This window comes from Haliaeetus leucocephalus, unplaced genomic scaffold (genome assembly GCF_000737465.1).
Source record: "Haliaeetus leucocephalus isolate CR32 unplaced genomic scaffold, Haliaeetus_leucocephalus-4.0 Scaffold451, whole genome shotgun sequence".
Lineage (NCBI taxonomy): Eukaryota > Metazoa > Chordata > Aves > Accipitriformes > Accipitridae > Haliaeetus > Haliaeetus leucocephalus.
This window is the reverse complement of record NW_010972887.1, coordinates 2,181,019-2,204,930: the sequence shown is the minus strand read 5'-3', so window position 1 is coordinate 2,204,930 and position 23,912 is coordinate 2,181,019. Positions and strand designations below refer to the sequence as shown.

Here is a 23,912-nt window from a genome sequence, read left to right as displayed (position 1 = left end):
AGCCAAGGGGCAAGTGCATTTACGGCTGACAGGTGCTGGGAAGATAAGCTGACAAGTTATTGGCAAATTTGCTGTTCAAACTTTGCTGTCACGGTGGAACAGGAAAAAGTCCTCCATCTTGAACATAATAAAAGAAGATACTTGTGACACATTTTGAGTGCCTGAGATATTCGTGAAATGTTTCTAATGGCTACTGTGAAAGGCCCAAGGATGCATTTAGATGTGCCTGCTAGGAAACACAGGGCGCAATCAAAACTGCCGGGTGAGAAAGTGTACCTATAACTCCTCGTTCCCAAAGGAGGAGTATTCTCCCAGCACCTGGATCTGCGCCCTGTGGCTGGCTCAGGACCAAGGTGATTTCTTCGAACTGTATGATTTCAAAACTGTAAATAACCGTTTTGGACTGTGACAGGATTTCGTTATGTTTCCAAAGGGAAAAGATATTCTTGCTTGGAAATACAATTCAGAAAACCCTTTCAAGACTACTCTGAAGCAGAGAGGAGAGCATTCTTCCACAGACATGAGGGGTATTAACTATTTTCCATTATCTTACTAATTGTCTCATAACATCCCAGCAGCATTTATTTTTCTTAGTGCAATGCAACTGAATTACATCTGAATGGGGAGTAATTAAACTAGTTTGCTCTTTTTATTTTGTCTCCCTTGCAGACACAGACCTAATTTGGGTTCATCTTGAACGCTGTTGCCGTAGTATGTACTGTACTTGGGGCTGAACGACAGGGAACATGAGTAGTAGTTTAACCTGCAGGGCAATTTGGGAGAAGAAACACATAAGAATCCCAGTAAAATGGAGTCAGAAAGGCTCCTCTGGCTAGATTTATACCTTTTTCTTCCAAGAACAAGTCCTTCAGCAGGGAAACTATGCATTGTGTCTCAGAAATTAGCTAATTTGCAGATTTTTGCATGTGCACACAACCCGAACCAGAAGCTATGACAAAGCCTGCAAAGACAGGGAGTGATTGGGAGAGGCAAATGAACCCAGAAACAGATGCAGAGATCTAACTGAAATCTCACATGCAGCAGGCCTATATAGTTCTGGGCAGATCCAAGTCAATACTGCCAAACCATATTCTGTAGGTACCTCACTGCCCGTTTGTGCGTGCAACGCGCAGTGCCCATACATAAGCTTTGGTTTCAAGCAGACAAATACGTGTCGATTTGAAAACCAGGCCTTGCAAATCACTGCAAAGAAAGGTCACGCTGTTCAGCTCCTGACTCTGGGAGAGCACCATGTGAGGGAAACAGTTGTCCTTTGTCTCACATCTCACACAGAGGCACTTTTTGGGTGGCTCCCCAACAGCCCACGGGACAAGTCAACATGCAGTACCTGACTTGCACTGGCTGAGCCATCCCATTCGCACATACCGAGTTTTCCTGGTGTGGCTGGGCCCTGTCACCTCCCCAGGGCACCTGTAACAGGGCACTCCCAGCACTCTCCCAGACTTTTCCTTGGGGGTGTGGGAGGAGCATCTTTTAACTCAGATTTCTTTTTCCTCTTGGCATCACCTAGTTTGTCTTTCTATCAATGGCTGATGTAATTTTTATGTTTGGAAAGGAAATTAGTCAGACCTCAAGGGTAACAGCAGTAATTTCTGTTACTGCAGCAAGTGTCTGCCTCTGGGCTTCTGCATGTGAGAAGTGTGTATTAGTAGGTGTCAGGAGGTGTCACCACGGATGTGATCCAACCTGGAAAGCCCCAAAGCCAGGCTGTGCGCTCAGTTCTTCATTCTCCTCTGCCCCAGATGGGTTTGCTATTTATGGGGTGGGAGTAACAGGGAACACCTCAACTGTTGATTTTGCAGATCAGACCAAACCAGCATGGCAATGGCTTTTGGCTTTATCTTCTTGATATAATAGGGTCTTTATATTCCTAAGTGCTGAGCTAGAGAGACCAAGAACTTTTATTCTAATTTCTGTGAGAAAAAAAAAAAAATTAAATAACAAAAATTGTTGTTCTAAATATCTCCAGTTTGATGAGAAAAAAACCTGAGCTTCAGTTCTGCAACAAATGGGTGACCTTTTTTCCCCCCTCCCCCCCCCCCCCCCATTCCTTTCCCTCACAATCCCTCCCTATAACTGCATGGTCACCCCACCCTCACCATTTCAGCTAATAACAGGGAGAAACATGGGAGGGAGGACAGGATGAGAGCTAAAACACTTAAGAAATGGAGGAAGTTACTCCTTTCATCGGGAGATTTTCTAACAAAAGCACACCGAGGATTTTTCTTTTTTAGGTTTTGAAGACAGCCCTAGAGCTCAAACAAACCCTAGCTTCAAAATAGGAATTAAGGAGGGTTGATTTTTCATCAACTTGTCAAAATTCATTCCAGAATAAGCTGCTAACATGGGCTGGACAAGTCACATATAAATGGGAAGAAGGAAAAATCTAGCACTGGAAGTCATGGAAAGAAGCTTGTTGGACCGTGCATACCTTATTAAAAAACCAGGATGTAGAAAGTAACTAGCCCAGTAAATTACTTTTGGTCTTAATGTTGTGTTTCTAAATTTGCTACAAACTGAAAAAACCCTGATAATTTAAAACATTCTTCTTAAAACCAAGCAACCAAATATACTCAGACTTACACAGTAAAGGTATTTAACTTGGTAGTTATCATTAAGAGTATTTTCTATAAGAAATGTGGCAATATGACAGTGGATGTATCATTGATAAATTTACCTATAGATCCGTATTATGACAAGCATAAAAATCTATCTACGCTACAATACAGCTCTTCATAATAGGTTTTGATAGTTGGATATGTAGAAGCTGTCATGAATACAAATGGAGGGAAACCCTCTTTCCAGCTATTCTGCAACACAAATCTTTTTGTGTGTCATTGAAATAATTTCTGTTGCTTTTTAAAAGAAAAGAAAAAGATACTGGGAAAGTTCTTCTTCCAGCTACACCATTTGAAGTTCTTGTCCAATCTTTCTATAGGAAAACCACAGAGGACCTGAGGGCACTGTCCCTGAGTGTAAGGGTTACAAATTTAGCAAAGTTGTTGCAAGTAAACATGTTTATTTCAAAAAGTGTAAAGAATGAAACTTGTTAAAGAAAATCATGGTGATGGTGCCATTGAGACAGAACAACTTAAGGCTGGGGGAATTAAATTAAATCCTGTTTACTTTTGATTTGGGGGAGGAAGGAGAGAATGAGGGAGAGAGTTTGCTACTACTGAGTACTGAGAAAATTGTTGTTTGCTCCATAACTGTGAAGGGGTAAAACTAGTCACCATTTTGGAACCCTAATTGCAAGCAGGGTAAATAATAAATAACCCTGGCCAGACTGTAAGCAAAGTATATGCATATACTTTGGTGTATGGTGCTGGGGCATGGAAAAGGTGTTTTAAAAAGAAAAGTCTTAACTGGTTCTCCAAAAGAAACAAAGAGGCACCTGGACAGTAGGATAAAAATTTGAAGTTCTAAAAGCTTTAGTTGAAGTCAGAATCCTGACTTATGAAAGGAATAAAATCTTTAGTATGCTGTGGATGGGCAACTTCCCATATAGAAAATCTTGTCCAGTACTTTCTGTTATTAATAGTTCCTGTGTTTCAGATTATCTTCATCTGTAACAGTTAACAAGTAATATGGCTTTATGAAGCTGCCACCTCTTTCTCCAACCAGAGAATTAAAAAGTCCTCTTAGGCTAGGCTCCAAACCAAGAGAGCAGACAATATTAACTCTTCTTCAATCAGACTATGCATATACCTCTGGTCAACAGATTTGGTGCTTGTTTTCAGATGCCCTGCCCGCTTGAGGAAAAGCACAAGAGCCATAAAAAAACTATTATGGCTAGGATGTAAGAGGGAGCCATAGATTTTATGAACATGAGACATTCCTGGCTTATAGGATTTTATAAGCCACAAAAAGGAAGTTGTCTTTGAAGCATAAAGTGGTGGACATTTCACAATCACTTTTGGTCTTACAGGCATTCAAGGGGAAAACACCCTCTGTCAAATCACAGCCTATATCATCATATTTTCTACATATAAACTACCAAATTAAAGGCAGGGAAGATACTCAGGGAGAGAAGGCTTCAAAGCAATTTCTTATATTATCTGCAGGTACATACTCACAGACTGCTGTTCAGCCAGCTAAGGAGAAATTAGATTGCAGGTAGGGCAAAAAGGAAGATCAGTCTCCAAAAACTGGTTAATTACTCATGTTTGGTCTCAAATCAAGTGCCAGTAGTAAACTCTATGTATTTACCCCATTTAGAGATCCTGCATGTTTGTTCATTGCTGATTGACCTAGAACTGGCATATTGGTGGAAGATGTAGAGGAAGACGAGGAAAGGAAGGAGAGGTTTCAGCTTCATTTCTTCACATCTTGATATCATGGGCTCAGAAAACCTGCACTATTAGCATCAGATGCTGGTCTTTTCAAAAGTCCAAAATATTTGGTTGTGCAGCAAGCATTAAAATGACACCCACATCACTCACACAAATGGCTATTCCTGTGGAGTGATGTGTGCCTGAATTAAACTGTACAGTTTCATTGCTCTCTTAATTTTTCTACACTCCATATAATTCTTTTGCACATGAAACTGCGTATTAGAAATTATAAGCCTTCACCCTACGTGTCATGGGAAGCCTGACATCCTAAATGCATAAAGCATAGATGTTTAATGCACCAATGTGTCTGAATGTGCAGGACTATGAACAAACAAGCCTGCAGGCTTTCCCAATCAGATAAAACAGACTCACCCAGGAGAGCTGTAGTCAGTCCATTTGGAAATATGGCTGCCCATCAATGACAAACCAGAGACACTGTAAAGCAAATAGTTGGACTATTGCACAGGCTCAAGATGAAAAAAAAAAACCAAACCTCCCAACGTTTCCATGCTCAAATGAGAAAGAAAGAGAGGAAGTGTTTAAAGCAGAGAAGTGCCTTATCTAAAAGAGATAAAAATGAAGACTGTTCAAATGCAGATCAGGGAGAGATGAGGTTTTCTAACACTGCCAAGGGAGAGATACAAACAGGCTGCACTTCAGAGCCTCAATGCAAGTTACACTAAGGAGTTTTCTTCAGAGAAGCAAAGCCTATGTCTAACCTAATCTGCAATTACACAGAAGTTATTTTCCTCTGAGCAGCTACAAGCTGGTGCAAATAATCCTCTTCATCTTCCAGCACCAGTATCAAAGGTGGCTGACAATGAAAATCTACTAGCAGCATTTCTTGCTACTCAAATCTATCTCCTCTTGACAGCTGACTGCAGTTCATTTTCACCTACTAACCCATGACGAATATCTTTAAAAATGCAACACATGTTGGAGCTCCTGGTAATGATGAACTCTTCAAAGAAAAATAATTGTTTTTACAATGAAGATTCTTGCATGTACATTTTCAGGAAATGCAAAACTGAATTACCCAAAACATGCTACACAGTTGTCAGGTAGCCTGTAGTTCTCAGAAGTAGGTGGGCCACTTTTGTTCAGTAAATAAACATTTCTTATCTAGCTTCAACATATTTAATATATGCACTTAATATGCAACAGATGTGTTAATAACAGCTAGAGAAGATCAACTGCATATGTCAAATTTCCCTTTTACCATTCTTTCTGGTTCTAACAAAGTAGATTGTGTGTGTTTTGACATAGAGATTATTTTTTCTTGTTTGTACAGTGCACATACAGTGGGCCCCTGGTCTCATATTGGGCTCCAAAATATTACCATATAATAGATAAATTACAAGACATATCACTGAAATACCTACATTTGTATAAATCAGTACTGCTTCTGCTAAGTCGGGACAGGCTACCAGATATCATTGTTTTCAGAAGTTGGTGATTCTAAATGAGCAGCATCCAGCTGCTTTGAATTTTTTTGACTTGTTATTATAGCCATAATAGGTTCCTTGCAGAATTACATTTCTTCATGAATTGTCTGCACATTTGCAGGCAACTTTGCCACAAAGTTCACCAGCTGCAGAACTTTTTCCATCTCATAATACTCTTTAGATGAGGTTCAGGTGCTTTGGTGGGAGAACTTCAGAGCAGATTCTTCTTGATTCCCCCCCAGCTTTTAAGTGGTGTATGTTCCTCTATGGGTACATATACAGAACTTGCAAATACTAATGAGAGCTATGCGTGTGTTGCTGTGGGAAGGCAGACCTAATACTGAAACTCTCTGCTCTGTTACGGTGCTCGCATCAACAGTTTCATTTATTTTGGCTAGAGATGCCTATGATTTAGTCATTAATCCTGACATAGAATTTTCATACTGAAGTGATAGTTAATATAAAATGGTGTTAGTACATTTAAAATAATAATACTGTGTTTAAGAATCTCAGTGTTTCTTTTCCTTCACACACAATTTTACATGCTCTTACAATTACCAAGCATGAGGAATTAAAGTGCTCCCAGCCCAAAGAAGACTCCGATAATATCTCAAACTATGCAAACTTAGAGAACAACTTTTAACCAGGTTAAAGGGATTTCTGTTCAACAGCCAGCTTATTAAAGTTAACAGAAGGGACAACAAGGAACAAGCCTGCAAATTCTCCAGAACTGCACAGCTCCTGGCCACCTGTGACTGCAGCCAATATCTGCTCACTTCTCTGTCATTCTCAGTCCTGAGGATGGATAGTTGAAGAGACGGGAAGATGCAATTTTAGCAAAGATGGACCTACACAGAGTAACTTAACCTGCTTGGCATAACTAACAACATGGCAGAAGCCATGGCAGCCTCTATTAGCGAGAAGATAATAAATTCTCATTAGACTAACATAACAGGAAAGGCCAACACATACAAGTCACTTTATGATGATCTTCTGGAAAATAACTCTCAGCTAAAGCACCTTGATCCACCCAGTGTCACAATAAAGCAAAGTAGGTTCACCCATTTTAAATTTTACATGAAAAACTGTTTTGTTTTGCTGAAGCTATCAATATCTAATTTAATTATGCTGAATATTGAATTCTACTTGTGTAACCCCAAATTGTCAATACATTATTTCACTCCTAAGGATTTCAGGTCCTTTCCTGTAAGATGATGCATCACAGTTTATTGAATTTCTATAGCATTGCCCAATTTTTCTTCTGTGCTTGTATACCAGAATTACTTATTGTAAAATACTTATTTTAAAACTCTGATGATGACAAAGATATGTCCCCAATGTGATTTCAAGGATACACTTTAAAAAACCCCCAAACCTTCAATAATAAATAAGTTGCATGTTCATGGGATAGGAAGCAGAATAATTACTCAACTGCTTTAAATAAATTGTGGTACCTAATGTTAATCAGCTTTAGTAACCTCAAAAAAAGGAAGTGAATGTACATTCATTTATATTCATTAACTAGGCAGGTTTTCTATTTTAGGAAAGCAGAGGGGTTATCATGAGATTTTTGTTTCTATTCCTCATATAGAACATCAGTCCTTGGATCAAAAGCATGATGTTTCATTTTACACAGATTTTTTAACGCCTCAGAATTTTCTCCTCAAAACTATATTGAGCAAAAATGATCAGAACCATCGATATATTAAAATAGTAGGAAAATTAAATAAAGAAGATTTGAACCTTAGGGACACTGACTTTCTCAGTGTTGCTTCAAGGGATAAAGGATTTGAAAATGGTGATGTAAAGATGGCAATTATTCCTGACCTGAAATGACTTGAATGTAGAGTTCAGTAGAGTTCAGTCAACAAGATTTTTGTCACCATAAGTCTGAAATGCTTCTAGCTCCTACTGAATTCAGTGCATTGATCTTCAGTGCACCCCAACAAGCATGGCATTTGCCTCACTCTCTAGGCTCTTGGGGCTTTTCCTGAATGAGGCTTTTTCCCAAATGTGGCTGCTCAGGACGGGAGGTGGGGCCCTCTGAGCTGAGTCTGCTTAAAGACTAAAATAAACAAACCAACAAATCAAAACCCCACCCCCAAACTGAAAAGAAACCTCAAAAGTTCCAGATACACAAAGAGGAAGCAATTGTTTCAGGCTCTATTATTTTGGGCTGCTTTTCTTGTAAAACGCAACCTGTTGCCAACCAAGAAGGCCCTGGGCTGCTGTAACTCCAAAGTGTGAGGAAGCTGCTCAGCATGAGGAACGTGCCTTGAGATATGACAAATGGTTTGGTGAGAATGGCTACTCCTAATTAGTCAGTGCTTCTATATATGTACTTATATATACACACATGTCTGTGGGTATATATAGATACAGACCGTTTCAGCATTCCTTGGTGTCAAAAAGCCACGTTTTATAGTGTTGCATCAACCCCTAGAAAAGCAAAGACAGAGTATCTCTCAGTCTACTGCTTCCTTTGTTTGAGCTGATACTAGGTATTGGGCCTTCCATGACCCAGCAGTGCAGGCAACTCAGAGGTTTGAAAGAGCAGTGCAAAGTTTAACTAAATGAAGCAGTAAAGCCAGACTGATCAAAAGCTCTTGGGAACCACAGTGGTGAACTTTTAAATTCATTCATGAAAGGCAGCTGACATCTGATGTAGGAACCAAAACACCAGAGCAAGATCAGTGCTTGCTACCCAGTGTGCATCCCCACACCAGGAATTTTAGAGGTCAAATACCACAACGTGTATACACTTAAGGGAGGGTTTACTAATTAGTGCCAATAACAGAGTAAGATCTTCCTTTAATACAAGTGGAAAACCCAGGACATCTTGACTTTTCTTGAGCCATTCAAGGCAGCTGACCTCCCACTGCTTTCTTCTACAGGGCAGGCTAGTGGGCAGGAGAGGCAGAGAGCACACCATAAATTCACTTTCAGTGCAGAGAAAAAAACCCTCCCCAATGACTACTTTGTGTTCTAAGACAAAGAGAACCAGAAAACTAAGCATCCCAAATTACCAAGAAAAATACATTTTTCCCTCTTTTTTGTTGTTGTTGTTGTTGTTTTTAAAGCTCTTCATTAGAATGTAGCAAAGCATCCTACTTTCAATGAAAGCACTGGGAAATGTTTCAGAAAAGCACAGTGGCCAAGGGGTCAGGCTATCAGTTTCAACTAACGTAAGACAATTGAAGTGAAAAGTGATATATCTGAAGGACAGAAAATAAAATGCAGAGCTTTATTACCAAGAAGGTGAACCAGAAAATAGCACACAAAGATATGCGGACAATTCAGTAGTAAGGAGAGGGGGAAATTCACCTAAGCACTGCTATGGACAGAGTCCCAGCCATGGGCTCAGACTACATAGTGTGAGGGACTATTCCCTAAGACTACTTGGACCAACATCAGATAACTTTAATTCTCCACTGATGCCTATTAAATTGCATTAATCCAGTGGAAGTTTCTCATGCCCCAGGAAGTCCCCCATAGAGAGCAAGGCACAGGTGCCAGCTCCAAGAGAGGAGCATTTCTGTCCCATTTCCAGTTCCAACCAGAAATGTCAGTGCTTCGTGGAAGGCTTGTGAGAGCCCACCGTGGCTCCTTGACACTGTCCATGCAGCGTGGGGAAGTTGCCTTCCTCCTGACATCTAAACAAATTTGGGAGCAATTCTTCACCTTGACTATTAAAGACTAAAACCAAAACAACCATAATCAATTGCAGCATTCAAGGCCCAGGAGGAAATTTAAAAATGAGCTTTCAAGGTCAGGGTTTCAGTGGAAATAGATCCTTGTTGACAATAGGCAGAGCTTCTTTGAGCTGACGGCTACATTTGCAGGATGACTACACTGTGTACATTTTCAGTGTGTTGGAGCAGCAAACAGGAACACATTTAACTGATTTGCAGCACACAGAAGGGTTAACCTTACATTTCATGGCAGAAGTTAATCCAAATAAGGTCTATGCTATTCAGTCTGAAGGGAAAAGAAATCAATTCTTGTTCCCATGGGTAGGATTTCACCACTTGATTAGAGAAAGAAATGAATCTTTAAAGTATACTTACAGGAAAGGTATTTGCCATTTGCATGAGAGATGGGAATGGCTGCATCCCAAGTTAATGAAATCAAGTCTTCTGTGCCTGTTTGAGGATTTCATCTATTTGAATTATGCAAATATCAAATATAACTTCATTGTATAAAACTTCAAAATGAGAATGCTATCCATACATCCAGGGAGGCCAAAATAATATCCCCACTCCCCAAACTTAACATTGTTTCACTGAAGGCCAACAAGAGGTTATGATTTGGTCCTACAGCATTGCATTTGAGCTGTGACAGTCAATTTAGAGGACATTCCTGCCTGTCAGCAAATAAACATTAAGTCATTTTAAATCTCACTTCCATTTGATAAGGTTAAAGCAATTCTCTCTTGGAGACAGAGACTCAGAGGCAGGCTTTAGAATGCTAGTCATTGGGCACAGGGAGATGGATGGCCATGCATGTTGTGAGGGAGGGTATCAAGGCAAGCTGGCAGAGTGGATCTGTGGCAGCAAAAGGAGCAGCACAGGTGATATCTTGCCCTTGATTCAGAGAACAAAACATGCAGGAAATGGATCCTTCACTTACACGCAGGGACCCAGGTGCGCACCAAGCTGTGTGGTCGCAGGTCAGCTTTCTGAAAGTCTCCTTTTGGCAACATGTATTCGCCAAGAAAATGTTCAGTTTGCATAAGCTTGCTGGACCTTCTTTGCAAGTTCAGCACCCTCGCAAAGGAAGATAGAGTCACACAGTGCCACACCAAGGAGCAATAAACCTAACCACTTCCTTCCAACCCAGTGGAGGCCTGGGCTTTATGACCAGAGACACGCCTCCACTCCCAGCATGGGCAACCACATCATGGACTTGCAGAAATGATCACGTTCTCTACCCCAGAAACTGAACTAGTTTGGTCCAGCTCTCCACTTGGAAGGCTGTCCCTGAACATGTCCTTCTCATGATTAGAAATTTTCTCATTTCTGTCTGTACTCATTCATGGCCCCTATAGACCTATTAGTTCTTGTGCCAATGCCATCATTTAGATCAATGCAGAGAACATGGCAATATTTTGTAATATCAGAGCGTTTGCACTGCAGGACAATGTTTCTTAAATTGTCAATATGCTCTTTATAATAGAAAAGAATGCATTTAAATGTTGGCTTAGACCAGAAGACAAATAGAAAGGGGACATTTGAATTTCAAGTCGCTATCAAAAAGCTTTTTAGAATTCAGTAGACGTGTATATGATGAGCAGGAATAGGAAAAGGGAAAGGAATCAAGACAATGGAAAGTTTCAGTCTCCAGACATTAACTTTTAACAATGAACTCCCAAGGCTGCCTCCAGGTACACTAGGTGGGGACAATCTTTTAAGAAAGGGCACAAGAGAAGCACTGAAAGAGAGAAGAGGTATACACTCACAAACCTCCACAGGCACAGAGAGATCAGATCTGCTCTGGCTTTGCTCAGAGACTGCTCCAACTGAGGGGCGATGGCCCTTTGTACCCACCAGACCAGCAGATAGCAGTTCCAGACGAACTCTCTCATTTTTTGCTCTTCTATTGCTGTTTGGTTTTGGGGTTTTTTTAATAGACCAAATTAGCAAATACATCTGCAAATTCCAATACATGCTTTTGAAAATTTTGGCAGGAGTTGATATCACCATTACTACCACTTGAATTTAGGTATGTTGGCTTTCAAGACAAAAAGATCACTTAAATACCATCTTTTGAACACCTGTGACACAACCCATCCCATCCATTTTAGACCTGCATTTCTTTCAACCAATCAGAAAGGTCTGTTGAATAAACTTGTGACAGAAAGTTGGAAAGTTTTTAGCAATTTCACTGTCTGAAGGGCAAGGGCAAACCTGACCAGCGTGCTTGCTTTTGACTTCTGTTTGTCCTTCACCATACCGTGTTAGTTCTTATCTAATGGTTAAAAACCTGACACGTTAAAGTTGTGTCCACAATAAAGACTGTTTGAATATCTGTGTACCTTATTGCTGAGGTACTGCAATCTTTAGTTACCTTAAAAGTTTAATTTTGAATGTTGGCTCAGTCATAGCAGTTTCAAGAACTTCTATAGATATCCTTAAGCATTACTAAGAGTCTTAGTTGGTGAGGACCTTCATTCTTAATGCCTTTAAGGGACAAATTTAAGTTCAGTTTTATTTTCAAAATCAAGGAGCTCAAAAGTTCTCTTTATTGGAGAGAGAAAATGTGAGGCACAGGAATGAAAAAATCAACAAATAACACAGTTTATCAAATGAGACACATTTTGGCACACACACACACACACAGAGATAAAAAACACACCCAGTAATGAATAAATTTTTTTTCTTGAAAAGTTTTATGTTTGTGGGGGGCAGAGGCATGTAGAAAAAAAAAAAACAAAATTTGAGGGAGAGCATTTTAATCAATTTTTTTTTTGTCTAATCAACCTTTTTGTTCTACCATCTTAAAAAGCTCATGTTCCCGTACCTGGCTGAAGGTAGACTGATTACTTGCCTATTCCGGCATATACAGAAAGTTTCAGATTAAGAGCAGACATACTGGGACAGACCTAGGACTCATCTGCCCATTCATTTCTCTCTGTGACGATCCCACATAGACATCTGCAGAAGGAACAAGCATAGATTTTCCTGTACTATTCACACTGAGTTTTTGGCACTCAGCAATATCAGGACTTTCTAAAGTGGAGATTATATCTTGATCTTGACAGCACTATCCTTCAAGGTTACGTTTAATCTCTTTTGGAGCCCACTTTTACATTTGGCCTCCACAACAATAAGTTCCACAATTTAAATTTTAGGCTTTATGGAGAAAGTGCTAGAATAATTGTAGTTATTGCAATTTAATAGAAGGGGTACATATATACTGAACTCCAGGGATTTTTCTAGGAAGGAGCTATCAGGACAGTCTTCTAATATTTCTTCAAATTAAAATCACCTTCAGCAGCACCCTGCTAGATATACCACTAAAACAGAAGACTGAGTGTGAGGCAGCCCTTCTTTTGGCTATGCAAGACAATTGTCACATTCAACAAAAAGCAAGCTGGCAGTATTATACGGAGGAGCAAAGCAAGGTGGATTTGCAGAAATACTATATGAACAGGGACAAAATATTTAGACTACCCTCTGAAAGGGACTGAGCTCTTTTGCAGGGTTCAGCTAGAGATTGGAGCAGAACAGCTTCTTCAATATCTGTGCAGATGCCACCTAATAAAACATGAGAAAAGAAAGCCATTGATGCTGAGTGAGGACGAGGATGGATAGCTCAGCAATGTTATCTTCTCTAATGCACCTCTGTGTCTGGGTTTCCTTATATTGATGAGTAAAATTTAGTGTCCTGGTAATTACTACATAGGTGCACCTGTTTCCAGGTGGATGTCAAGTGTTTTTTGAGTGCTCACAGAATGCTTTCTACGTTTCTCTAGCAAGCATACACTTGCTGTCAGAGAGATCCCTATATCTAATCCCCTAAACTGCACTTTCAACTTAAATACCTTCTTTTAAAAAGTCATGAGAACAAACATAGTAAGTGCTTTTAAGAAAGAATTAAATGCAACAACCAGAGGCCTAAAAACAGCTTAAGGAGAAACAAGGAAAAGTTAACTCATAAAAATACCAGACCTTTTTCTCAGTTCCACCTTTTCTTGTAAGTCACTGTTTATACGATTAAGATGTTCTTGGCAGACTCATTTAATCCATAATATTTTGACCTTGATATTACCCATGCATCCACAACAGAGATCAGAAGGATAATTGCTTTCTCACTTAAGTAGGGGAACTGCGGGCATCTAGCAGCACAAACATGCTTATGATGCCCTCAAAAAAGGCTAAGAAAGTGCTACAGCATATTGTGCCAAATGTAAGTTGAAATCTTAACTGTTTATCTTCACTGGAAAACAATTTTGAAGTTCCTTCTTACTAGTTTTTCAGCTGTACTACTGTCCAGCTGGGATAGAGTTAACTGTCTTCCTAGTAGCTGGTACAGTGCTGTGTTTTGAGTTCAGTATGCGAAGAATGTTGATAACACTGATGTTTTCAGCTGTTGCTAAATAGTGTTTAGACTAAAGTCAAGGATTTTCCAGCTTCTCATGCCCAGCCAGCAAGAAAGCTGGAGGGGCACAAGAAGTTGGCACAGGACACAGCCAGGGCAGCTGACGCAAACTGGCCAAAGGGGTATTCCAGACCATGGGATGTCACATTTAGTATAGGAACTGGGAAGTGGGGGCGGGGAATCACCGTTGGAGGACTGGCGGGGTGTCGGTCGGCGGGTGGTGAGCGATTGCCCTGCGCATCATTTCTACATTCCAATCCTTTTATTATTACTGTTGTCATTTTATTAGTGTTATCATTAACATTATTAGTTTCTTCTTTTCTGTTCTATTAAACCGTTCTTATCTCAACCCAGAAGTTTTACTTCTTTTTCCTGATTTTCTCCCCCATCCCACTGGATGGGGGCGGGGGGGAAGTGAGTGAGCAGCTGCGTGGTGCTTAGTTGCTGGCTGGGGTTAAACCATGGCAACTACCTATCCAAATTGTAGGTTTAGGAACTCCCTTGCAACAATGAAAGGGAAGAAAATAATCTTTAACCTGTTGGTTGGTTCTCAGTTTCTAACACAAATGTTGCCTTTAGGAAACAAAGAAGTTACGTAGGATAAAATTGAAAGCTTCACATTAGTAATAAATGCTCAGATATTAACGCTCTCTTCCATTAAAATTCAGAGGCTAACAATCACTGTTTAAAGATAATGGTCTTAACATCAGCTAGGAAAACAAAAGATTTAATTTTGTGAAATGTGGTATAATTGGAATATGAAACAATAGAGGAATAGATAATGCATTTAGTTTTCACAGGTGAAGACTTCAATAAATCATCTGTGAACCTGCCACAGATGAGTCCTATCTACTGAAACCAGGGAGCTGCAAGAATAATCTACATTTGAGATGGTGTCTGGCTCAGAGGAGATAGCAAGAAAACAGAGAGGAAATGCAAAATTAATGCTTAAGACAATAGTCTTTTGACCAAAGAGTGAGGGCAGTAGACCAAAATTGATGGGACAAGGTTACTTAATGTAGGGCTGCTGTACTCTATCTGTGGGCTATCTCCCTCAATTATTTTCATACTTGGAGCAACATCTGTATTTCTCCACTTTGATGGAGATAAATCTTCCTGCTTTTTATCCACTCTTTGAAGAAAGAGACAGCTTCCAAAGCTTTACTTGTCAGAAGACATGTCCCAGAGAGGGTTTGCCATGATACAGAGTGTGTTTTTCAGAAGCAGAGATGACACAGCCAGACCTCAGTTCCCCAAAGGCAGCAGCCCCCTGCCTGTTTCTTGGCTCACACTGCCACAGCGAGGGATGTTGCCTGCACTTCCCTCCTTCTTTCTCTTAGCATATACCTAGGTGTCCCGGAAGAACCAAGGGCCAATAGGTTTATTATCTACAGCTTGTAAGAGAGAGTGAGAGATTATTAATACTAAGTTTAAGGCCAACACTGGTAACAGTCTTTAATGAGGCTTAAAGACTTTGGGCAGAGGCAAGTATGCGGCAGAAGTACTTAAGAAATCTCAGCTGTCCACTTAGTCTTTGGACAACACAGATGGTAGAGTATAAAGAAGTGGAAAGATACTTGTGCTGCGTGTGCCACAACATGAGCTAAGCTGAAGCAGCGTACCAACACCTTTAGGTCACTATCAGACCAGGTGAAATATCAGTTTCCTTGTAGGCATCAGGTGAAAGACAGAAGCATGGCTGCAATTTTCACTAAGCACCAGTAAAGCACTCATTGTCCTCATAGGCTTCTCATGCACAGAGTGAAGACAGTAGTCACGTGTCCACAGAGACCATATCTGCCAGGATATCACATATGGAGAATTATATGAATTACACTAGCGGGGAATTTGGTTCTCTGACTACAGTATTTGCAGGGTTAGGTTGTTTTTAAAGCTGCAGACTTTTCATGTTGAAGCAATTTTTAAGTACTCTAATGCAAAGTGTAATCACACATTGATTTTTCCATTAAAACTACAAAAGTCTTAAATACCCTGGGGGTGCTGGCCTCAATTAGTCCCTATTCTTCCATTCTTTTTCTCCCTCTACCATTTTGCCATCCCTCGGCGTAGGAGGAAAAGAAGACTGTCTACTTAAGCCAAAAGCACAATCCTCTATTACATGATTCCAGTTAAAAGCAGGAGTAGATAAATTGCTTTCTGTACAATAGGGAGGAAAATTATGCTGGTTTCTGCTTATGTCCATTTTTAAATTACAGTGTGGGAAAACTGAACATACAGATACCTGGATTCTGGAAGTTTGCCTTGAGTCTATTTTACTGTGGCTATGTATTTTTTTAAAAACTAACAGAAGTCCCACAGCTCTTCAGAGGAGGTTGGTTGTACACAATTGCCCCGAGAAGCCATGATCCCTGGATGCAGCTTTTCCATTGTCATCTGTTGAGTAGCTGAGTTTCAGTTTTGTGCTACCAGCATGCAATAGCATTGATCGGTTTTGCTGTCGACATCGGGTTAATACTTTTGCAGAGAAGAGGAAAGCAAATTTTACTGAACACCAGTAGGTAAATCCTTTGCTTTCATCTCTTTTCCAGAAAGCAGCACCTAAAAGAAAAACCTTACTAGTGACAGAGAGTGGGTGTCCTATGCAGTTGAATGACCAGACCCCACTCTGTTGGTCTAAGTGTTTCATGTTCCCTGCTCAGCCCCTGCTACCTATTTCAGTGCATTCAGTCTCCTACTTGTCTTGTGTAATTCAAAGCCCTGCTCAGGGAAATATATGGATGGAGACACCATATAAAACATAGAGATGGAAATCATATCCAGCTTACAATGTATTTATCTTCAGGCACCTCTCCAACAAAGTCTCTGAAGAAAGGCAGCTGAGTGGAATGATTAAAGAAATGAACCAAGAGGAGTCAATGAAGCTGAGTTTAAAGAACATGGGCTGGAGCTGTGTTCTGGAATCTAATCAATTAGGTTATTCTTTCAATTTTTGTTCTATCCCTAAGCTTTACCTTTTTCAGTACGGAAAAAAAACCAGCCCATTTCCAGCCTATGAAGAAGCATCTAATTTTCCTGTAACAGAAGTCTTACCATTGTCAAGTTACAGTGTGCCTGAGTCATCTCTAGATGACAACCATGTATTTTTCACAACTACTTGAAGTAATTTGCCTCCTGAAAATCCATTTGCCAAGTGCCTTACGAAATACATTTCCTTAGTGATCTTTGGAAAGGCTATTTCTACACACAATACCTTTATTCTGAGCAAAACATTAATCTGCCAGCACTAGTATATGGGGGAAAAAATGGTGCTCCATCTTAAGTTCTAAGACATCTTTTTAGTTTCTGACTCAAAGTTTTATCTAGCTTTAGCTTATGGCTAGGTACAGGTGCGCTCATGATGCTTACAGTGACACTGGCATTGTTATGGAATAGCCTGGCATTGTTTTAACAGTCGCCACCAAAAAGTGGTGGGAAAGAGGCCAGGCAGCCCAGCAGATTGGGCACTAGCACAAGATTCAGCAGATGCATTTGTGACTCTCCATAGCATTTGTGGCCTTGGTCAGGTGACTGACCTCTTTCTGTCTAGCTTTTCCAACCCTTCACTTTTGCCCATTTTATTTGGATTTAGAGACGGGGACTGTCTTTCCTTCTACGGCACTTACCAGGGTCTCAGTAAAGCCTCTAGCTGCTACTGCTCTATAAAACAAACCAGACCTGAAGCTACCTGTACCATAACACATCACATGAAACCACCACTGCTACTGTCTTCAGGTTGACACTCAGTGTATTTGACATACTTAAGCGTTAGACCAAAGAAAAATTTAAAAAAATGCACCACCAGACTACCTTTCTCAGATGGAGGCACTGCCATAGATTATGATAAGCAATTCCCTTCCCTGCTCATTAAAGAAGCTGTAGGATATTTGCTGTCCAGGAATGCAGGTAAAATTCATCTTACATCAGAAGGTCCCAAAGCAAAAAAGCTGCAGTTCTGCAGTGATGGGAAAGAGACAGCAGAGAGAATTATCGGCCCCACTTAGCATGGGGGAGCTGACGGTGCTGGGCTGGTACCAGCAGAGTCTCCAGTTAGGTGGGTCCAGCTGCAGCTCTGGCTCTTGCCAACTGCTGCAGCTACAGCAGTGGTTTAATGCATCCACCTCAACACTTTGATAGCAGCCAGATTACTTCAATACTTCTCTTTTCTGGGAGGAAGAGCTCAGGATGGATGGATGCTTCACCATGGTCAGGAGACAGAAAAATGCTACCCAGATGCCGGCTGGCAAATGGCAAAGCACCCAGAGTGCCTAGCACCCCATGCAGTGGGACCCCTCTGCTGTGCAAACAGAAAAGTATTGCTCCAAAGGGCAAACTCCAAGTGTATACAAAGAAAAGCAGAGGATGTAGCAACACTAAAGGACTTTTTTATTTCAATGTATTTACTGTGGTAGGCTTGAGGTTGCTTTATACAAAATAATTAAGGCTTTTAGCAGAAGCACGAAACTGAAGCTGCTAAGGGAAATATCACAGAAGCTTTAGAAGCAATACATTTTTCATCTGGGATAGTCAAAACTCACTTCATTGTAGAGTACAAGTTCAGGTCAGTCAGATCTAGTCTGATGGCAAACCATACAGCTGATTTTGTATAGATGTGCCTTTATATTATTGACCAGATTAAGAAGGATGTAGCCACGGCCAGAGAGCAGGCACTGCTGGCATGGAGCCACTGGTGCCAAGGCCCACTCCACCAGCAGCTTGCACGGAGGCTTGTCCCATACTGCACCCCTTTCCCAGTGAGCAGGCCACCTGTTAACATTTCCTAAAGATTTTTAACTTAAATAGTTTCAGCTATGAAATGCCTTCTTTTTGTAACATTTACAGGTACTGCAATAGCTGGATCTCTCTTTTACAGGATCCTTCCATTACATTCTCCTTCTTTGTTTGCTGTAACCCAGTTATGTATAATAATACATACAAGTCTCCAAACTCACCCTTTCTTAAGAGCTCACTGCTACGGTGGCAGGGGCCTCAGCTCAGGTGTTGGAGCAGCAAGAGGTCACCAGTGGCACCTCATGACCATTTAGGTAGCCCTCTGATTACTGCCCTGCCCTTTACAGCCACAGGAGAAAGACAAGATCAAGCAGCCACAAAGACTGAATCAATCCCTGGCAGGGTGGGTTGAGCATTAGGAGGTTTTAAATACTGTTAAAAGCTTGCATTTCATCACAGTGCCATCAGCCAAGTATTTTTGTAAGCACTACAGCCATCCAGTTTCTGCTGCTGGGCATGGAGAAACTTTTATTAACAAATGCTGCTATGAATGACTCAAAAAATCAAGTTCAGCTATATTTTCCGTTCTATTCATGACAAGCTACACTCAAACAGACCCATGTAGACCTTCACTAGAAGAAAGATCTGCTGTCCCAACATTAGCAAAGCTGCTTTAACAACAACAAACATAGGTAACCCACACAGAGTCAACCAGTGTGATCTACACTGCTCATATGAATGGGCTGACTCACTGGAGGCAGTGGAGTTTTTCCACATGACTCAGAAGATGATTAAATAAAACACACACACAGGGATTGCAGGAAGAATGCCCCAGTCTATCCAAAAGCACAAAATGCCTAATTTCAAGAGCCGGAGCATTAAGCAGAGACTTACATGTGCTATCATGTTTTTCTTGAAGACAACAGCAACAGTGGGAAGGAAGTTGGAAGGAATAGTGCTGCATAGTATAATTTATAAAAACAGAACTGATTTTCTCCAAAATACTGGGACAAATTTTCATTCCTCACTGGGGCAAATCTACCAAAATTTGAGCTGAACAGCCCCTAGAAGTATCCCCCTGCCCAACACCAGGCATAGAGTTATTATTGCAGCTGTTGGGCCACTCCCTCCTTTCCACCATGAGCATAGCAAGGTAGCCAGAAGCAGAAGCAACTGACATCTCTACATCAAGGACTTCAAATCCCCAATCAGACTGTCTGGGCTTTAAGCTGAAAGATTTGAACCTTGCAGCCACCTTCCTTGGACAAAAGCTCTTCCCCATGTGAGCTCAGCCTGCCGAGCACAGTGGTGCTCTCCTCGCTTGGCCCCATGTCACCTTCCTCCTCCATCACAGCCGTGGTGTCACCCCATCTGGAGCCCATCCTGCAAGCGTCAATACTACCTGTAGCAAGCAGTCTTTCACTTTCAAGATTTGCTATTTATTTCCATGAATTTTCTCGAGTGCCACACAATAACGTGACACTAAAAAAGCATCAGTTCCTTCTTGTGTCTTCTTCAACTTAGCTTTTTCTTATCGTCAGGAGATTTATGAATTTAATCTCCGTTTTATAGAACTTACCACTTTTAAGAACTAGAAGAAGAAAATGCTAAATTGCTTTTATTGCTGTTAGATGTTCAAAGACATCATGCTATATACTGTCATTTACATTTCACATTAAAAGTGAAATATGTTGGGAATGCGCAAGTATTTGTTTTAATTTGACCCATCTGTTAAATGAAAAACAAAGAGGACTTCTAAATCACTATATTTAAATTCAGCGATTTGTAAACAATTTATATGTTCATTTCTTCTGGGTTAAAACTGCCCTAGAGCATCACTCTTATGAAATCTCCAAATTAAATTGCTTTGCATTGTTCTCAGGGATGCAGGCCACAGTTTCTTCCTCCTCAGTTTATTAATTTATTTCCCAACCCAAGTAAATTAGCAAGACTTGTATTAAAAGTCTTGCCACTGAAATAATTTTGGGGAATTCATGGAAGTATCTACTGGCTCCAGAAAGCTGAGAACACAGGGAGTGTCAGATATTGGCAGCAAATTCCCTTAAGATAAAGGACAAGCCAATCGCTTTCATTTAGCTTTTTAACACTTCTGCAAGCAGCACTAGGTCTGCCCTATTCCATGCTAGACCATCACCAACCAAGAACAATAATCAAGAAGGGGAAGAAAAGCCACAACAATTTACCTTCACCTCTCAACCTAGCTGGAACTTGCTACAGCATTTGGATCTTAGACTGGGTTTTAATGTAACCGTGGATGATAATTTACAAGGGGAGAGAGATCCACAGACACTTAAGGATCCCACAGCAGCACTTAACTTAAAGAGCAGAGCCTTACCTCTTTTTCTGCTTTGTGCAACATGCTGTATTTAATATTAGCTGCTAAGCCTCTACCCCTGAAATCAGTACTTTCAGTGGAGTAAGGATACCAAGAGCCCTTTTAATCACCCAGATATGGGGCTTCTCATCCCAGACTAACAGACGGATCGTGTGAGGAGATGATTTCTTCATTAGATGTGCACTCTGACCATGAGGAAGAGCTCTATATAGCCTGGAGTGTCACATCTCCCATTTGAAGCTTTTGTCACCCTCTCTGCTGGTACAGCATGCAGCTCTACCCTTTCCCCAAACCTTAAAGTCATATGCCTTGTCTGTATAACAGGTTTTCACCATGTTCCCAACTATAACACAGGTGCAACAGGAAAGGAGCTGGGTGCACCCTGGGCTCCTTACCCTGCAGCTTCACAACCCAGCCACAAACCATGGCAAAAGCAGGACTAGATAAGGAAGCAGAGAATGCTTATAAAAAAAGTCATTAAAAAGCTAATCTACTTAAAGCTGTAGAAGTGGACAGACCCACGAGTTTCAGTTCCCCCTCTGCAACATCAAGCAGAGCAGCAAAAAGCAACATAGAAATACTAGGTCTACTGTGCATTCATACTATAGATGGTTCACTGTATCCAGTATGATATTAAGCAACCCAGCAAAACAAGAACAAGCAGTAATGCAGCCACAGCATGATTAAGGGTGCCTCTAAGAGCATCAACAAATGTGGAGACTACATGGATCACAGCTCGGAAAGATTCTAAGTTGGTAAAATGACAGCTTGATTAGTTTTTGTCTGACACATGTGGCGAGAGAGATCAGAATCAAACATAATTCCAAGGTTATAGGTCTTCAAATAAAACCAGGAAAAAAAAATCAGAAGGCAACAGCAATTTGCAAGACCAAATCAACTCTCCAGCCCAGCTTTCCTTATGCTCAGATGCAACACAGCCACAACTGCTGAGGCTAAGTACCCTCCAGGAAGTATCCTGAATTAACTGGGATGTGCCTTTGGAGTGGGACAAGCTTCAGATCTTGCAAGACAGTCTTCCCTCCCATCAAGAGCCTTACTAAATATGCACATATTTGTAATTTAATGGGAAAACGCACAAGTGGAGCTACTTTATATCCAGGCAACTGTTGCCTATTGCTACCCCAAAGGTCAAGCAGCAACACCCTGTTACCCATATTGCTGCATGTTGGCATGCAGTATAATCAAACAACCCTTCTTCTTCCCTCCCACCTGTTCTAATGACAAAAAGAGTGAGTCAAAAACATGCAGGGAAATCAGGTTTCTTAAAATACGTCATCGCAACCAAAAGTATCCCTCTTCCTTATTTTGCACCAGTTTCAAACCATACATCCCCCATTTGGTGGAATTTGGTGAGATAAAATGGAGGCTTCTGGGTTTCCTTCCCATGTGGAAAGGGGGCAGGGGAGCGGAGGCAGAGTGGGGCAGGGGCGGGGAGGCAGAGGACAGGGCTCTTACCCAGGAATAAAATGATCTGTCTCCTGGAGCTCTTGCCCTCTGAGCTCTCACTTTTTCTTAGGTACTGCTCCTGGTGTCTTAGTCCACCCTTCACTGCCACAGTTCCTTCCTTGTGGATCATCAGGGTTTTCATCATGCTGCGGCACATGAAGGTGACAGATCCCAGCACTATGATATACACAGCAAAGGCGCTGAAGATGCTGGCCTGAAAGACAGACCACTTGGAGGAGAGGCTGGTACAGATGGTCATATTGTGCTTCAGCTCAGGAAGGTAGTGCCTGGATGTAGGCTTGACGCAGGCAGTCATACCTTGGTATCCCTCGATGGTTTCCAGGGGATATTCTGTGCCCATGGCAAAGAGCAGGGGCAGAGCCACTATGACAGATGTCCCCCAGACAAAGGCGATGAGCAGCTTCACCGTGCGGGGCCCAGAGACAGCCTTGAACTTGAAGGGGTGGCAGATGGCCACGTACCTCTCAAAGCTGAGGGTGGCGACATGCAGCACAGTGGCATAACTGCAGGCTTCAAAGAGGAAGTAGTAGAGCTTGCAAGCAATGTTGCCGCTGGGGGTTGAAAAGGGGCTCCAGATGGCACTGAAGAACTCCGTAGGCATGCCCAGCAGGATGACCAGCAGGTCAGAGCAGGCCAGGCTCACCATGTGGTCTGTGACCTCCTTCTGCAGGTAGCCTTTCTTTTGCAGGATCCTGGTGGCCTTGATGGTGATGCTGTTGCCCAAGATGCCCGCAACAAAGATGCAGACATACGCTGAGGCCAAAGTGATCTTGATCCAAGGAGACACCTCAAACTCAGGGATGTGGCTGTGGTCAATGAGATGATAACAGTCTGAAGGAGGTGTCTGTCCTGCCATGAGCAGCGCCTGGGGGGAGGAGGAGGAGGGAGGAAGAGCCTTCCTGCCCTCTCTGACATTCAAATTCACAGCAAATAGATCCTTTCTCGCTTTGCCCCTCTCAGAGACGCACAGGTCAGAGCAGCTGGGTACAACAAACGTGTCTCAACTAGCCACACCTGTGGGTTTTGTTAGCAACAGCCACTGAGTCAATAAGCCGAGCGGTAAAGTGTTTCAGCTCTTACCTATCTTTATGGCAAACACTTCTTGCTCCTTTTGGATTTTACTCCTCCTTTCTCTACTGAGTGAAGCTGCTGCTCTCCAGCCCTTTGTGGTGTGAACTGCTCTCCTTTCAACGCTTGCCTCTTCCTCTGCAAGCAAGGGCAGCTTTTGGTCCCAGCCCCAGCAGGAGGAAGTCAGAGTTTCTGTGTGGTTATACTTGCTCTGTTAACCATTAATCTAAATCTTGGCTATCCCTCGTCATTGGCAGCAAAGCAGGTTTAGGAAAAAAAAAAAAAAAGGCAAGTCACCCATGACTGAAATTCACTTCCTGTAATAGGAGCTCCTTCTCAGGTACAAAAAGAGGTGTTTCTTCTAAAGCTCTT

At 41.5% G+C, this 23,912-nt stretch overlaps 1 protein-coding gene across 1 annotated transcript in view; it reads right to left on the bottom strand.

Moving 5' to 3' along the window:
• The window catches only part of GPR39 (G protein-coupled receptor 39), an 81,990-nt gene extending 58,662 nt beyond the window's left edge, over positions 1–23,328 (bottom strand). Inside the window, exon 1 of the mRNA XM_010575131.1 lies at positions 22,461–23,328. Within this exon, the coding sequence (XP_010573433.1) occupies positions 22,461–23,328 (868 nt within the window). The remainder of the gene's footprint in view (positions 1–22,460) is intronic.
• Between the last annotated feature and the right edge of the window lie 584 nt (positions 23,329–23,912).